At 41.6% G+C, this 18332-nt stretch overlaps 1 protein-coding gene across 1 annotated transcript in view; it reads right to left on the reverse strand.

The window, feature by feature from the left end:
- Positions 1-5556: 5556 nt before the first annotated feature.
- kiaa1217 (KIAA1217 ortholog) overlaps positions 5557-18332 on the reverse strand; it is a 116456-nt gene continuing 103680 nt past the window's right edge. The window contains exons 23-26 of the mRNA XM_070918901.1: positions 18085-18177; positions 11942-13915; positions 10910-11038; positions 5557-5626 (exon numbers count right to left, since the gene is read on the reverse strand). Coding sequence (XP_070775002.1) covers positions 5600-5626; positions 10910-11038; positions 11942-13915; positions 18085-18177 — 2223 coding nt within the window. The 3' untranslated portion in view covers positions 5557-5599. The remainder of the gene's footprint in view (positions 5627-10909; positions 11039-11941; positions 13916-18084; positions 18178-18332) is intronic.

Consider the following 18332-nt stretch of genomic DNA (forward strand, 5'->3'; position numbering starts at 1 on the left):
CTCTCTCTCTCTCTCACACACACACACACACACACACACACACACACACACACACACACACACACACACACATACTATTTTGGCAATCCTAATTAATTCCAATTAGAAATGCAAATAAGGAGCCACATCTTTGATTAAGCGGCAGTCGGCTCCTTGTTGGTTTGTGATGTCCTCCTCTGACGCAGCCCAGTTGTGGGGAGAAGGAAGGGGAAAAAAAAGTATTGGGACACAGAAAATGTTGTAATTAATGTAGAAATGCTTCATGTGAGATATTTCTAATTAGTCCCCTGTCCCTCCCTCTGCTGCATCACACACACACTTTTGGCCTGTTCCACAGGATGCAGAGGAATTACAGACTAATTACACAGAGACGGGCGCTGGGATTCATCTGGGCCCCGCAATTTACATATGCGCTAATTAGCATATGATGGAACTAATGACTAATAATTTAGCCTATTACAGGGCTGGGCTATCTCATTATGCGTTTGGAAAAAAGGAGGCTTGGAGGAAAATGTATTGTTTCAGTCATAGACAAAGAGGGGAGCAGGAGGTGGATCCAGGGTCAGTGTTCAAACTCTGAGCAGCTCCACTGGACCAGCTGGAGGTTTAGTGCCCCGCTCAAGGGGTAGAGTATTTCAGCCATGCAGCAGGCCTACACCATGGCAGTCCACATTCAGTCTCAAATGGGTTGTCTTGTAGCACATGGCTGCAAACCATTCCTCTTTTGTCCACCCCAGTGTCTTCTGGGATACCCCAAGGGTCCATGCTTGGTCCTATATAGTGTTAATTTAATCAGCTATTTGCAGGTTTATTCTTTGTCCCTATGACCTGAAAAGAACACTGACATTGGACCAATCTGCAAAACCCTGGATCATGTTAAGACAGTAAGTTACCACCCGCAACTATTACATAGGCAGATCATTACATTACCATTTTCATTTTTTTATGACTCAGTTATTATATCATCTTTTTCTGCAATCCTCTACATCTAGAGGTGAGCCCCTGAACAGTGTAACATGTTTTTGTTACCTGTTTGAGATTGAATAAATGGATGTTATTTTTGTGAAATGAATGCTTAAAGCATGGGTGATTTGAACCCTTTTCCTGATCCTTGTTTGTATAGTTTGGCCTTTTGTCACTTTTTGTTGCCTCCTATTTTGTATTTAGCCTATACTCTTGTCTAGTAGCCCACTTTTCTATTCTTAATTTGTAGTTTTTATTTTTTCCCCTTTTCCCTTTAAACCATTCATATATCAATGTTTCCTGCGTTTTCATTGCCTATACATCTATATATAGATATCATTGTAGACAGTACACATTCATATTTGGACACGTGCGTTGCACACTGATCATGAATCAGTGAATCAGAACAGAGGCCTCCTCATCATCATCCTCAGGACTCTGATGTGTCTCTACTGCCCTCTACTGGCACCACACAGCACTGTCCTGTGAAATAAAGCAGGACAGCGGGAGCAGCTGCTGGAAGCCCTTTATTAGTTCTCCAGGCCCACAGGACACTGAAGTCTATGAGAGCCAACAGCTTACAGGATCAGAAAACACAGTTATTTACAGTAAACTGACAGTGAAACTGTTGAAGGCATGCACAGGTTCAGATGTTGGTGAGACAACAAAACAACAACAACAAAGGAAAAACACTATTTGCATACAATTGAAGGCTGATATTAAACTGTGCCTTTAACATTCAAAAGGTTTTTATACACGGAACACAATGAAAAAAGGTCCACACAGTGTGCATTAAATCACAAAGTCAAACCAAGAAAAAAACCCCAGACATTTTAGGAAACATATGCGCCCAGAATCAGGTGAGAAGATGACTCAGTCAATTAATTTCAATGTTCATCTGCCTCCAGGACATAGACAGATCCAGGATGGGTTTACTCTAGCCTGTAAGCCTCATTGAAACTTCATCACTCCAAAACAGTCTTTTATTTACATTTTTAATTCTGAGTATTTGACACAAAAGTAGAAAAGAAGACGGAAGACAGTGGAAGCTAAACATTTCCGGAGCAGTGTCGGACTTTTAATGTTTTTGTTGTTTCAGTTTTCATATCTCAGATATTTTTGGTTTAAGATGCCAAAACACTGTTTAATGTCAGGAAAGATAGTGGTTTGAATCAATATTTTCAAAAGCTTGTGACAGTTGACTTTTGCTACGAGTGGATGTTGTACTTGTGAGAACAGATATGGTAGGTGGAAACAATTAAAACACCTTTTCAGGGAATGCTTTGCAGATACGTTAATTTTGTTAGTACACACAACAATTGAAAGCTTGGGGATGTTGGAGTGGGTATTTTTCCCCCTGAGCTAGACGTTTCCCAGATTCTAGTATTTGCTAAGCATGCTAAGCAAGGCTAAATGTCCCTCTGTACTGATATTCACCTTCTCATCTGACTCTGACAAGCAGATTTGTTCCTTTATTCTTGATGGATTTAGCCTTACAGACTGAAGGTCAACTAACGCGAAGTGCAGAGAAACTTGACAAAAAACACCAAGTTCTTTCTTTCTTACTGGCAGGAGTCAAACAACTGACTACAAATGGAAACAGCTCTGCAGAAGCACAACAAACAACAGCTATGTTAACAGAAGTATGTCTACAGTATTTCTAATATATCATTTCTATAATATTCTTCATCTACATAAAAACTACACTGACCTTTTGACCTTTGGAGAATGTATTAAACAGTAAAACAGTCTGTATAGGATTGTCTTTGGGTAAACTGCATAGTGATCATCACAACCTGTTTTTTCATAGAAATCTATTCAACACTGTTAAATGAAACCGCACATATTGTATCTCATACAGCAATAATCCAAAATCAGCTGTCCTGCTGCAGTTCAGAGGACTGATAGAGTGTGTGGTGATCAAAGCTGAAACCATGTAAAACTAGTCTGCCGAGGAAATATAAACTCTGTTCACCCGTCTATATTCAGATTATACTCTTATTCATATTATCCTTTATCGTGGCCTGTGACATTATAGTGAGGCAACAGCGAACACACTGTGTTTGATTGTCTGTCAGCAGCCCATGTCCAGATATTCTGAAAACACCAACTCCAACATATCAAAACACACTAAAAGGTACTCTGTTGCATGTTTGGGTCCACCAGTGAGACCTCAAAGAAACTGACTGCAAGATCAAACCCGGTCTGGGGAGCGGTTGTGGAAAGGCTTTCTGGGAAACTTTCTAAGGAAATATGAAAATGTTGACGCAAACCAAGCAGGTATATATAATAATAACAATCATTTAGGTGTGATTGTTGACAGCAGTCTAACCTTAAAAAAAACGCACATTTCAAAAACAATAAAGCACAACCTTGATCATTTTAGATTATAAGAAATGAGTACAGATGCAGCAAAAGTGTACATGCACACAATGATACCTTCACATGTTTCATAGTGTATTACAACCTCTCAGACTATGAAGGGTTTGTCTGTATAAGCAAGCTTAACTTGCAATACAGTAAAAAAAAAGAAGAAGCATCTTTTGACATTTGAAAATGTTCTATTTCTGGACAGTTTGTAACAACATGTAGAGCTGGGTTAAGGTTAACAAGAGCTTCCTCTAGAGGGGACTGTTACGTTCAATTTCGGTCTACAACATTTGGGCAAAACTGCTTCTCAGTTGTGTGAAGCCGGGACGTGAGATTCTTTACCACAGAGTATCAGAGAGTGCAGCGCTTTTAATCATTTTAAACATTTAAAATTGAAAACATGGTTGAAGGACAATCAGGTCTGTGGTCTCACTGAATGTGGCCAGCATTTGTACTCAGTGTTTCTTGCACTGATGGACTGTCTGTTTTTAATGGTGTTGGGATGGCTGATGGTGTGGATGATGGATCCCTAGTGAGATTTTAATATTCTGTTGTTTGTTTCGGGGTGGTTGTTATTTTGTGTTTTGTTTCTTGGTTTTTTGTATGGCGTTTTATTGTTTCTATAAACAAACAATAATAATACAATTTTGAGAATAAGAATCAGCCAAGAAATTTCTTCTTGTCTATTTTGACAGCTATGACAGCATAGAAGAAGAAATTGCGGTGGTCTGGTGCTGCTGGTATGTGGCTTTACAAACTAATAGGAGGCGGACTAGAGCCCAGCTGATACTGAGGCTGACCGACTGACAGACCGTGCATGATTGACATACGCCTCACATCTTAATCATTCTCATTGGTGCATGTCATTTGATGGCCGCACAACAGAGCTCCGCCCAACTTTAAGTGAGCTGAGGTCCAGTCAGTGAGCACTAGTGAAAACTAAAAATCAACTATGAACAGATTGAAACTAAAACAAAATTTGAACTGAATTCATTTGAAGGCATCCCATGTAGGCTTAACCCTGAACTATGTTGTAGAGCCGATCTGTTCACTGAAAGAACAGACTTCAGATTTCTTGTGCTAATCTTACTGTAAGGCAGTCCGCAAACACATATTACTTTTACACGTGTTTTATAAACTTTTAAAGTAAGTTTTTCCATGCCGCTGTCACCTAGTGCTTGCTCATGGTGGGAACTGATCTCTAAATAACATAAAGAGTACAGTCTAGACCGGCTCTATATGAAAAGTGCCCTGACATATCTCTAGGTTGTGATTTGGTGCTAAATAAATAACACTGAATTGAATTGAAGTGAATTGAATTATCCACAATTTTTACATTTGTGGAGTCAAATCCAAAATTCTTCCACACACTTCTTCTCAGATGGTTTGGTGTAGCATAACTCACGAGTTTGTGTTATCGAAGAGAACAACCCACAGTGCATTTCACAAGCCCCCCCCCCCTTGTACCTTTTTACAGGTACAAAATAAACTAAAACAAGCAGTGCTCTTTCGTGGACAACCTATGTCAGGTAGCACTAGTTTTAAATGACCTCAAACATATCTTTGGTGTGGCTGTGCTGCATATGTTACTAATCACCTGACATATAAGGCGATAGAGAAGTATCTGTGATCAACTGAAAACGGCAAATAAACTCAAGAATGCCAAAGTATGGGTCGGGCTCTGGGGGTGACTATCTTGATGCACAGCATAATAGGTTTGTACTTAAAAGGATATCAGGCCGCCCTTACAAGCCTGTCCACAACTCATCCGAAAATATTGAAAGGTAAACATCACACAATATTGCTGTAGGAACACAGTGCAATTTAGCTTTTTTTTTCTGAAGTGCATCAATTAGGCCCATTTCTGTCTGCACTTACATGTTTTTAAAGCCTTATTTGTAGATGAAGACATCATGCCGTGTCCTTTGAAGGTGCCGCCGCTGTGCGCAGGGCTCGGCCAGCTTGGCTTCCGGTGCGTTTCTTGCCGCGGCCTGGAGAGCTGGGATTGGATGCTGACGTTCGGATACTCCTCGCCCCATGACTCACCATGGTGGGGAGGAGGGAGGAGGACGGGGAGGGAGGGGAGGAGGAAGAGGAGGTGGGGGACAGGGAGGAGGAGGTGGAGGAGGAGGAGGGTGATGATGAAGAGTAGGATGATGAAGAGTAGTAGCTGTATTGGGGGGTGGTGCTGGAGGTGGAGGTGGAGGCGAGGACGAGGCGGTGCTGGCGTTTGCTGCTGCTGCGAGGCCCGTGGGCCGGGCTGACGTTAGCGTGGGATGGCGACAAGACGTGGCTAGATGAGGGGAGCAGACGACTCAGATTCAGAGACGGGATAAAAGACTTGTGAGGAGGAGAGGATGAAGAAAATGAAGGGGAGGACGGGGAGGGGGAGCGAGGTGGGGAGTCTAACGGAGAAAATGAGGAGAAGTTTTTCACCAAGGAGGAAGAGGAGAGGGGACACATGAAAGCCTGTTGCCTGGAGCGCTGGGTGGAGGAAGGAGAAGGTGACCGGGAAGGACACTTTGAAGGAGGAGACAGAAGAGAGTGTTTCTCGTAGGAAGAGGTGGAAGAAGCTGAAGGTGAAGAAGCAGAGGAGGAGGAGGTGGAGGAGGAGAGGTTTTGGAGGCTATCAGTGGTGTCTGAGCAGTGAGGAGTGGAGAGAGCGGCAGATGGGTGTTTCCCAGAGCTATGGCACAAGGCTGGGATCTTAGAGGCACGCAAAGCAACGACAGAATGGTTACTATCCCCGGCTGCTCTACTGCTTCTGCCGTCAGCCTGCAAACAGACACCACGGAATACGGCAAGTCAACGGCAACAACACACAGCCCACATGAAAGGAGAAGAACACTCATACATGTTATTTCTATGGCTTGGCCAGCCAATCCCAAGGCTAGAAAACGATATACTACTACTCTACTCATCTACTCATCTGCTGTAGTGCGCGGCCACACCACAAAGTGACACTCATCTGCATGTCCTTACCAAATGGATGGTGCCGAAGCTTGGTGACACACTGACCACAATGCATCGGTCACCCACCTGTTGATGATTTAAGAGAACTTGAAAGGTTGAGTTGTCAGACCTGTCTAAAGGCCAGAGTCTACAGCTGTTGGCCATCCAAAGCCTGCCGTCATAGAGAGGGCTGAGATGCAGTAATCGTGCAGTGGTGGAGGAAGTATTCAGATACTTTTACTTAGGTAAAAGTAGCAATACAGTGAACCCTCGCTATAACGCGGTTCACTTTTCACGGTCTCGCTACTTCACGGATTTGCATCGTGCATTGTGTTCTGCATTCTGATTGGCTAAACAGTCTCTCCGCTTCTTCTCTACCTGTGCGTCAATAACGTTGCGGTTTAATATGTACACGTAGGTAAAACAGCTTGCCAAATTCTCTTGCAATTTCAAGTTTCTCTAAAACCCATAATGTCGACAAAACGTTCTGCACCGACAAAGGCACCTGCGGTCGGGCCCAAAAGGCAGAGGAAGATGCTAACTATCGTAGAAAAAGTTAAACTTCTGTACATGCTAAAGGAAGGTAAAAGCTATGCGGCTGTAGGTCGGCATTACGGAATTAATGAATCTTCCGTTCGTTCCATAAAGAAGGAGGAAAATAACATCAGCGGTGCTGATCTCCGCAATTTGAAGCCTTCAGTTCACATTGATGATTAAAATTATTATTTGACAGTACAGTAGTCATTTGTAAAAAAAAAAAAACGTTTATACAGTACTTTTATTTGTTAAACAAATGCTTGGGCCTGTAAAAAGGGTTTGTTCTTTGGTTTCAATGTATAATAGAGTATTTAATTGTATAATAATTGTAAAAAAAATAAAGGTTTCTACTTCACGGATTTAGCCTATCACGGGTTCTTTTTGGAACATAACCCCCGCGAAAAACGAGGGTTCACTGTACAACGCTTTAAAAATACTTCACTACAAGTAAAAGTCCTGAATTGAAATTGTTACTTGAGTAAAAATGTGCAAGTGTTATTGGAAAAATGTACTTCAAGTACTCGATGCAGAAAAATGACCCCTGTGGGAACTTTTATATATCATAATATTGGATTCTTATGAGTGATGTATAACTAGTGATGCATCTTACTGTTACAGTTGGTTGAGTTGCATCACATTTTATAAGTTCATCAGATGCTTTGTATGTATCTAAAATGTGTAAAGTAACTTTAGCTGTCAAATGCATGTAGTGCAGTAAAAAAAAGTACACTATTTCCCTCTGAAATGTAGTGGCATAAAGAGAACACTCAAGAAAAGTACAAATACCACACATTTGTACTTAAGTACAGTACTGGAGCAAATGTACCTCATTCCATTCCACCACTGTGATTTCAGACAGTCTCTCTTCAAAAGCATTCACAGGTGGCACTGACTTGGTCACGCAAAAAGTGACAGAAATAGTTGTGTTTAGAATGAAAAGCTCCTGCCTACTATTCGCTGCATAAAGGGCGTGATCATTGCGGAAAGGTACTTACTAGTTAACTTGTTAGATGCAGTCCCCCTCAATTCCCCCATGGAAAAGGTTTCAGATGCAGTTTGACAATCTGATAAGAACTGTGGCAAGCATACTGATATATGTAACCTATCCCTAACCCACGTCCTAACTCTAATCCTAATCCTAACCATAACCCTGTCTCAGGACTGGCAGCAAACCATGGCACATTTCTGTTTTGGAGCAGTTTATGCTCTGGTGGACCAAGGCTATATAAAATTGGATCATGCAAAAAGCTTCCTCCCTTTGGTAGTCTCTGGTTTAGAGCTGCCTCTCAACTATAAACTGAATGCCAGATTCCTTAACCTTTCTACTTGCTGTGGTACTCTCAGCTCCACTGATGAATGGCAGCAAGGTCGGCAAATCCACCCCTGAACCAGAGCAGACTCTGGTACCGCTTCTTCTCAGAAGCCATGCACAAGAGGCAAGGCATTAAGGATTTACTGGTAAACTATGATTAAGTGATTTTGGTCACAGTTCTAAATGCTGATGTAACCTGGCACCAAGATGTCTGGCATGAAACGCTCTGCTTACATCAAGAATCATAAAATAAGCTTTAAAGCATTGACACTATATCCACAATAAAGTGGATCTAAGGTGGATTTGGCACTGAATAAAGCTACAACAATGTGTGGTGCTAACTCAACAGGACTGGCTAGTATTCAAGGTGCTTGAACTGATGACGTTTGATGGGTGGACGCTCTTCTCTACGAATGCTGCGTAGGTTCATTATGAAGGGGGCTTAATGGGGCTGTGGTAGTCAGGTTATTTAATGCATGTTTTACCTGAACTGTCCTTGTTGAGGCTCTCATTCAGACACATCTTGTCCAATATGTTCTTTCCACAAAAAGGCGTAAAACTCATCTCCTCCGTTACCCTTGTTGAATATGATTATGCTGATGTGGAGCTTCCACCTCCACTAGTCCAGTTACTCTCTGATTTGAGTATGATAACTAAGTAGCACAGACAGCCAAAACAGCTACATGGTCCACATGTATTTGAAATTACTGTGTATGACTTGAATGTTTTAGCTTTTTGCTGCCATCTGACGGCTGTTATTAGCACTACGTGCTAAAAGTAGCACTAATGCAACCCCTAATGCTTTCAAAGCCACCAGGTTCATGTTGCATGAAGGAAGCTTTCTATTGAGATTTTGGTTGCTTACATCCTGACTCCCAGGATAAACACCTTGCATGGCATTAGGCCATGGGGACATAGTGGATTCTGAAACAGGCTGAGGTGCTGACTCCACATACCAACTGCTGCACAGCGAACAGGTGATTACTTGTTACTTTATTAGGAGCAGTTCCCACATAGCAAAAACATCTTGATAAAATGTCTTGTGTGTGTCTAGGTCCAATCATTGTCAACCTCTGTACATCCTCAAAGCTCTAGCAACTTTACAGTCTTGGCAACACTCAGACTAGTGCTCACGGACCTGACTGTGCCTTTCTTCCAACCCTGCTTGATTGCAGATTAAGCCCACTCTCACTTCTGTTTACATCCAGAGTGAGTGCAGAAATCGAGTTGCTGCTGCACACGAACATACTGACGTAATGACAAATGCAAATAGTAAGCCCAAATTTTTCTACTTGGGCAGAATCTCTATATTTGCAAGTATCCTTGGCAGTACTGAGGCTCACAAATCCAGCCCAAGCACTGCTACATGCTCTGTTTGATTCGTACTTTTGCTTTCCATCACATATAACACAGAAGCACCTCTCTTTTTCTGGATAAATCTAATTCTGAATGCATGTTAATTGATATTTACTATACTGGCCAAAGACATAGTAGTAACACACATGACTGGCAAAATTCAGTGTTATTCCTCTTAAATGAATCAGGAGCAGTTTGTCTATGACAGACAATCTTAAAAGACATAAAATACTTTTTTCTTCTTCTTTCAGAATAACTGATATAATAATGTATGTCAGTAAAGATTTTACATTGTGATTAAACAAATTTCCCTAAGCAGTGGTGCCACCAACCACAACATACATGCAGTGCTCACAGGATGACATACTCTTTTCTTACATAAATGTGAGGGTAATCAATGACGGACATGTCAGCTGGATTATTGATATTTGTTAATGATGGCTTCTGTGTGTCCTTGTTTGACGAACAAGGAACAAGAGTTTTTGAGAGTTTTTGACACCCAAATGATTTTTCCACAACTCACTGCCAGATGAACAGTTTCTCACAGTGAACATGCAGATTACATGCAGGTCAAGATCCACTCTCTGAGACTCAAAAGATCAACAGCTAATTGTGGATATGGGGGCATTAATGGGCACTATAACAAAATCAGGGTGTGTAACTTGAAAGAAATGTGCCAAGGTGAAGAGGAACTTGAACACAGCCATAAGCAGACAGACAGAACAGATGAAGACCCACATCTCCACAAAGTAAGACAGATATGCACCACCACCTCAACACATTTAAAACTCACTGCAAACACAGAAAATTATTCACTCTTTTTCCACGCTCTTGACATTGCAATTATTGCATGTGACACACTTGATGATAGTCAATAGTCAATCAATGGTATCTAGTGTTCTAGCTACTTACCAATTAGTTAAAATTAAAAACACCTATTTTTCTAAATTCCTAACAACATTTAGATATAATTTTAGTAGACTAATTGTGTAGTTTAAGCAACTAAATGGGAATTTACTCAAATGTACTCCACACGACTTATCCTTGACTGAAGCTACTGCTTGCTACGGGACAAAGACAAGCTAAGTCAATATGATTACCTTTTGTACAGCGAGAGTCTATCTGAATTTGAATATTTATACAGCTTCATGGGAGGCAGTATCCACATGGAGTTTCAGAGGAGGAGTTCTTTTAAAGTGGAAAAGGTATCAATTATTGCTTTTCTGAGAGCAGATTTTCGTTGAAGTGGTCATTTACATAATGATGCTATCTGTTGACCCCCTGTTAGTTAGCACTAAGTAGTTGAACGTACTGACAACAAAAGGTTAAAGGGTATTTAACGTGCTGTCTCATTACAGTAATTCCCCCTCAGTCTATGCTGATTGAGCTGCAAACCTCAGGTTCTCAGAGTTCATTTACCTGGCTGGGCTGCTTCTGGATGGCCTGCTGCTGGCTCTTAGCTGTCTTCTCTAGTGAGCCAGAGGAGGACGAGTGGCGAGACCTGGAGTGAGATTGCTGAGTAGAAGAGCTGGAGCTGCTGCTGGAGGTCTAGCAAGGAGATGCATGAAGAAAAGGTTAGTTAGTACAGACTGGCTGAGACTATGCTATCTTTGAAAAACACGTAGGAGACAAAGTATTTGTATGGTAGCAGCTCCAACATTAAAAAGCAGTCAAAGCACCAGAATCAAGCAGCAAAGCAAGACCAAAGATCACATCAAACATTGTATTCCAAGTTATTTAACCACTGCAGCACATGGAGGGAATGTGTACATTTGAGGAGTCAATGCGGAGTGGGGTATATCAGTCATTATGTCTGGTTAAAATGGGCAAACAGTAAGGTATCTTCTAAGATAATTTGATGATGTCAACAACAATGTTAAACAATATCAAACCAACAAGACATGATTGGATGCAAACAAACGTGAATTTGCGCTGGGTGGTGTGACTTGAGATTTGTTTGTGTGAGTTGAAAATGTTAAAAAAAAATTCCCCTTCATCGCAAGGCACCAATTCATGAATTTACGGAGACAAGAGGAAAGGAAGAGGGGTCTGGAGGAAGATAACAGAAAGCACGGACGTTCCTGGAAAGCTTTGAGAACAGTCAGAGCTGTCATTCAAACAGAGCAGAGAACAGCTGGCCCATTGTGGCAAATAAACATTTTTCTTCTTCAGTCCGAACACACGTTTACCTTGTCACAGAGATAACTACAAAATGGAAGCCATTAATGCCAACACATTAATCCTTCAGGCTACACTGACAAATGGCCAGTAAAAGTCAGCTTGTCCTTCCTGGTAAGAATTACTACTTACTTTCCTTGTGGACACAAAATGACCACTGGCTATGAAAGAAAGACTCATAGAAAACAAGAGTCAAACAGTCAGAGTAGAGAGCCCGCCCACAGCCCAGCATCACTGAAGCAAGCAAGCTCCACAAGAAGAAGAACATCAGACCTGTTTCTTGGTGGAGGTTTTCCCTGTGGCGTGTGAATGTGGTTTGGCCCTCTTACTCTGAGGTGGATTTGGACCCTTGAGGATCTGAGAGGCTGGCCTCTTGGACGGGCTTCTCTCCCTTTCCCGTTTGACTTTGCTTTTAAACTGAGCTCTGTCAGTGGAGTTAAAGGAACAGTCAGGGGACTGAGGAGCTGAAGACACAATGGAGGAGGGGGAAGAAGGGGCAGTTATACTGTCCACACTGATTTCCAACTGTTTAATGGACTCTTCTAGACTGCCAATAGAGTCAAATGTACTCTTACAGAGCTCCTCTACCCGACAATGTGACTTTGAGTGTCTGGTATCAATGGGAGAGGAGACCTTGATGTCTCTGTCACAGGCATTGCCTTCACCTAAGTTGAATATTTTGGTACTGTTGATGTCAAACCTCTTGGATTCCTTTGTCTGCTTATTGGTCTCCTTCACTGGCCTGCTGTCTGATGCTATCTCCTCCTCTTCGTCATAGACAACAACCTCTAGAGTCTTCTTTCCGCTTTTGGCCGTCCCTGTTCGAATGGCCTGGCTTATTGCAGCCAGTTTGTTTTTGGGGAACTTGAATTTGAATTTCCTTTTTGCCGCTGGTTTACCCTGGCTTTCAGGAATTGAGCCATTATCTGTGGAAGGTCTTTGACGCTGTATATGTAAAGAATTCTGACCATTTCCTGAGATGTCTTTGAAGCCTAAGCCCATATTTATTTCAGTGATACCAAGTTTTCTCCCGTCCTGTTTCTCTTCTTCCTGCTTTGTCTCCTCTTCATCCACAATATTTTCTGGAGAGAGAATCCCATCAAGATCTTCCTCACTTTCAAAGATGGTAGACAGACGCTTGTAGGCTGACTGAATGTCCATAGGCTCATTCAAGATAACGATAATAGGTTTTTTGTCAAAGTCACCACTGTCCTCGAAACCTTGGTTCTCATGTGCCAGATAGGTGGGTTCACCAATGCTGTCCCCATCTACAGTCTGTATGTCAGACCTTTTGGCTAGGTCTTCCTCTTTGGACTGTATCCTGACACTGGTTTTGGAGATCCTAAGGCTGATTTTACCACTCGGAGGTGGTGGAGGAGGAGGTCCCTCATCATTCCAAACATTGGGGTTCAGGCTACATCCTTCTTCTGTGTATTGTGATCGGTCTGAGGATACCTGCACTGTTGTCTCCTGGTTCTTCTGCTTGCTGCTGTCTCTGTAAGTCAAGTTGGATGAAAGGGGGGAACATTTTAGGATTGAAGTAGAAGCTACACACTCCTGATCTGAGCCTAGGGACTTGTCCTCTGGGGGGTTTTCTTTTTGTAAAGTTACAATTACCATCAAATTTGACTTAGCTGGTACCTCTTTGACAAGTCTTTCATTGGTCTGGGCAGGACTTGTGATGTCAGTTGCTTGGATGTTTTCTTTTTGTAGAGTAACAATTGTTGTAAACTTGACCTTCTTTTCTGCTGTAGTTGGGGAACACGCCTGTCCAACAACCTCCCTGTTAATCTGATCAAGAGTGTTCACAGTAAGATAATTTTCTTTTAGTGAAGCTGTAACTGTAAGTGTATCAATCCTCTCTGCTTTCTTTTGGGTTGGTGTTGGCACCTCCTCATTCTTCTGGACAGTCTGAACATCTTGTAAACCTACAGGTGGGGGTACCTCCACCTTCAATACTGTTGCACAGTTCAAGGAAGGCACTTGTTTAACTAGCTTATCCTCTGCTTCCATCTTCTTGTCAGGAGTTGTACTGTCTTCTTCACTGCGTTCTTCCAGTCCAACTGTTGTTATGAGTTTATGAGGGAGGCCTTCTGTCATTCCCTGTTGAGGAGCTGAGTGGTGGTCAGATGTTAACTCAGAAGGGTTCTGATTGGCCACCTCGGATGTTGGAGATGTCCTCACCCCTCCTCTCCATTGCTTATTTCCACCTGGCAAATTATTCTTATTTGACAGTTCAGTAGTCACCTATAATTAGAAATGGCAAGATTAAACACTTCATCATCTTGAAATTAAGGGTTAACGTTCTTTTATGTCCCATTATTAGTCAAAATATACATTGATTGTTTCTCCAGTATTCATATACACAACTAGCATCATTCATGATTATCTAGAATACCTGATTAAATCCTAAAGTAAACTAAAAACCTTGAAATGATATGTACTTGATGCACAAAATGAAAATACTCTAAATATGCAAACTGTGTTAAATGTATGGTATTCACAAATTAGAGCTTTTATTAGAGCTTCATACAATGGGTTACTTAAAATATTGGGCAATCTTCAAGAGGCACATGCACCTCCTTACAGTATCTGCACGAAAGACGAACAAATACCTGCACATTGTTGGCTTGTCCTTGATACTTGTTTAGAATTGCTTGACAGGGCGTTCAGACCGAAAACAGCCTACATCAAGACAACGCAGGGGGCTGTGTTGTTTCAGGTGAGACAATGAAATACAGCCCAATTTACCTTTATACAGATGTGCTCACACTTTCACCTTTACCCTTTACTTCACCAACAGGTTAGAGTCTTATGTCTTATCTAACTGAGCTGATGCATTTATGCTGTAAAACATAAAAAATGTCCTCAAAACAACTCTGAACTGTATTAGAAATGTGTCTGCTGAAGACCGCTTCAGAAACATTTCCAGTGGACATTGAAACAGCAACCGTAACCAAGCCATAACTGAGCCGGAGCAGAGCTGGAACATGATGCAGCAGGATCCTGTGGACATTCAGCTTTACCTCTGGACCCTGTGTTAGAGCCATGCTGTTATTGTCTGTGCTGAACAAAGGATTGTGTGCCCCAAGCTGAATCTGATTTGTTTACAGTTGAACAGGAAGACATGTTATTGTCTGTGTGTTTGCTTATAAGCATTCTTGTGTCTTTGTGCCGATGCACGGAAGGCTTATATATGTACTGTATGTATGGGTGGGCGTGTGTTAGTTTGAGGCTGAAATGAAGCATTATATTATAAAGAATATGGTCTAAACCTGCTCTATGAAAAGTGCTGTATAAATAAAGTTGAATTGAATTAAATAGTGTGAAGGATCCCAGTTACAAGGAAATGAAAGAAGTAGGAAGCCAATGCAGAGTGGAGAGCTGAAGTTTATTAATCCAAAAAGGCAGGTATAGAGTATGTACAGTCCATGTGACCAGATACAGCAAAGACAATACAGAAGACACTGCCAGGAGGAAAGATGTTGATGACAGTGATAGAAGAAGTTCTCTGCCAACCCATGGCTACTGTGTTTTCCAGGAAGAAACATGGAGGTTAACATCAGCTGTAAATGTGATCATCAGCATATTTTGTTAAAGGATAATTCTTATTATTATTACAAATGTGGTCTTATTTTTGTAGTTATGGTCATATGACATGACATTGCTGAAAAGACGTAAAACAGTCCACCGAGCTGCCTGCTTCTGGTCTGGCATCACAACATGAAACAGGGGTTTCTCGGTTGAAGATCAATAGATCCAATGAGCACTGGGGGGGGACTAATGATAAGCCATTGGTGATTGGTTAGAGAAACTCTAACCCCCTGGAGGCAATGTCAGACAATCCTGTCTGATATCAGGCAAGTAAGGGCCCACAGGTGGCTCCTGTGTTTGTTTTAATACCTTTATTATTTCTGTTGGTATTATGTGTACATGATGCATATCCCAAAACACATTTGCGTTTAATCAAATTATCACAAACTAACTAACTACATCAAACAGGGGGCAGGGTAGTGCTCAGTGTTGGTTTCTGAGACGCCCAACAAAAGAGGCTGGGAGAATGACATAAAGACCTGGATGACCTGTAATTATCTGATGTTGAACTTGGACAAGACAGAAGTTATTGTTCTTGGCCCTGAACACCTCAGAAACACAGTATCTAAAGATATTGTTACCCTAGATGGCATTGCCCTGGCCTCCAGAGCCACCGTGAGGAATCTCAGAGTTGTCTTTGATCAGGACATGTCCTTTAACTCCCACGTAAAACAAACTTCAAGGACTGCCTTCTTTCACCTCTGTAACATTGCAAAAATCAGGAAGATCCTGTCTCAAACAGATGCAGAAAAATTTGTCCATGCATTTGTCACGTCTAGGCTGGATTATTGCAATTCCTTATTATCAGGCTGTCCCAATAAGTCCCTGAGGACTCTCCAGCTGATCCAGAATGCTGCTGCACGTGTACTGACAGGAACCAGGAAAAGAGATCATATTTCTCCTGTGTTAGCTTCGCTGCACTGGCTCCCTGTAAAATCTAGAATAGAGTTTAAAATCCTTCTCCTGACTTACAAAGCTCTTACTGGTCAGGCACCATCATACCATGTTATTATCTTAAATAGTACCCTATTACCGCACTAGAGCACTGCGCTCCCAGAATGCAGGGTTGCTTGTGGTTCCTAGAGTCTCCAAAAGCAGAACAGGAGCCAGAGCCTTCAGCTATCAAGCTCCACTCCTGTGGAATCGGCTCCCAATTTGGGTCCGGGAGGCAGACACACTCTCTACTTTTAAGAGTAGGCTTAAAACTTTGCTTTTTGATAACGCTTATAGTTAGGGCCGGCTCAGGCCTGCCTGGACCAGCCCCTAGTTATGCTGCTATAGGCCTAGACTGCTGGGGGACTTCCTATGGTGCACTGAGCTTTCCTCCTCTCCCTCTTCATCTTTACACATTCATCACCGTCCAATGCATGTTACTAACTTTATATCTTCCCCGGAGTTTCTTTGTGCTTTGTCGTCTCGCAGGTTCCTGTGGATTGTGGTCTTGGTACGCCTGGGTGCTGCTGCCAAGGGCCTGCCTGACTCTCATCACTACAGTTATTATGTTTAGTCGTAGTTCTGTTACTATTAAAGCTGTTATTGCTATTATTAATCTCAGCTATTATTACAGATGTAACTACTATTATCAGTCATATTTCCATTATTATTATAATTATAGCTGCTATTTCTTCTGCTAGTGCTGCCATACATCTCTGCCTGTCTGTCTGACTGTCTGTCTATCTGTGTCTCTACGTCTATCTCTCTCTCTGTCTCTTTCTGTCCGTCTGTCTGTCTCTCCCCCTCTCTCTTTCTCCCTCCCTCTCTATGTCTCTCTCTCTTTCTCCCTCTCTCTCTCTCTCAAACCCAACCGGTCAAAGTAGATGACCGCCCACCTAGAGTCTGGTTCTGCTCGAGGTTTCTGCCTCTTAAAAGGAAGTTTTTCCTTGCCACTGTCGCCAAAGTGCTTGCTCATGGTGGGAACTGTTGGGTCTCTGTAATAACATTATAAAGAGTCGGTCTAGACCTGCTCTATTTGTAAAGTGTCATGAGATGACTTTTGTTGTGATTTGGCGCTATATAAATATAAATAAATAAGTAAATAAATAAATATTATATATATATATATATATATTATAACTGATAGAAATTATGGACAAAACTGCAAAAATAAGACACAAGTTGTAATAAACCAGAATTTTCCTTTAAGATGTTTTGGTGAAGAGAAATTAAAGTTATGAAGCTCACTAGATATGACCTTGGGTTGACATGGTAGTACCACACACACCTTAGCCACATGAGCCACCATTTGTGAATGACAATAATGTATATGTGATGAAACACCACCATTTGGTCAAAGTGTTGTAGTTTGAAAACATGTCATGGAAACCAATAAAATAATTATTAGAGAGAGACAGAGCAACAGAGAGGTAATTAGTTAGGCCTCAATGATGTTAATCCAGAATGTTTAGCTGTTGTGAGTTAGAAGCAGGAAAATATTCACTGCAAACCACAAGTCAGGTGAGAAGTCAAAGCAGGTCATTTTATGAAACTCATTTGATTCAGTCATGTTCATTGTAATGTATGGATCATTTATGATTGAGGTAAATTCCATTACAACAGCTCCATCTTGTGGACAATTTCAATACTTACATATTCTGTAAAAGTGATATTTTGATGGTTAACTACACATGAATGTGAATGATGAATGGAAAAAATCAATGAGTTGTGTACACCTCTAATTAAAGAAACAACAGGTTAAGTTTAGTTAGAGCCGGTTAATACTAGAGCAAATTCAGAACTTTGAACTAATTGTGGATTAAAAGGGATCTTTCTCTGGAAGTCAGAAAACTATGCTGTATACAGTTGTGCTAAGTAGTTCTTTTTACCTTAGTCTCCATCACTCTGTTCTCCAGCTCAGAGGCTGAGAGTTCAACCACACCTCTGTTCCCTACATCCCTCATAGTGCATTTCTGAAACACCTGGGTGAGACGGGCAGAGGGTCCATAGTGAGGGTAAAGGTCATAGAGACAGAGGTGGGGTCGGAGGCACAGGGATGCAATGGATCCTAACACCTTTCATTAATGCTTTAATGTGTTCATGATAACGCATTTTCCTCGAGGGTTTCGTTTGTGGG

Source organism: Enoplosus armatus, chromosome 14 (genome assembly GCF_043641665.1).
Source record: "Enoplosus armatus isolate fEnoArm2 chromosome 14, fEnoArm2.hap1, whole genome shotgun sequence".
Lineage (NCBI taxonomy): Eukaryota > Metazoa > Chordata > Actinopteri > Centrarchiformes > Enoplosidae > Enoplosus > Enoplosus armatus.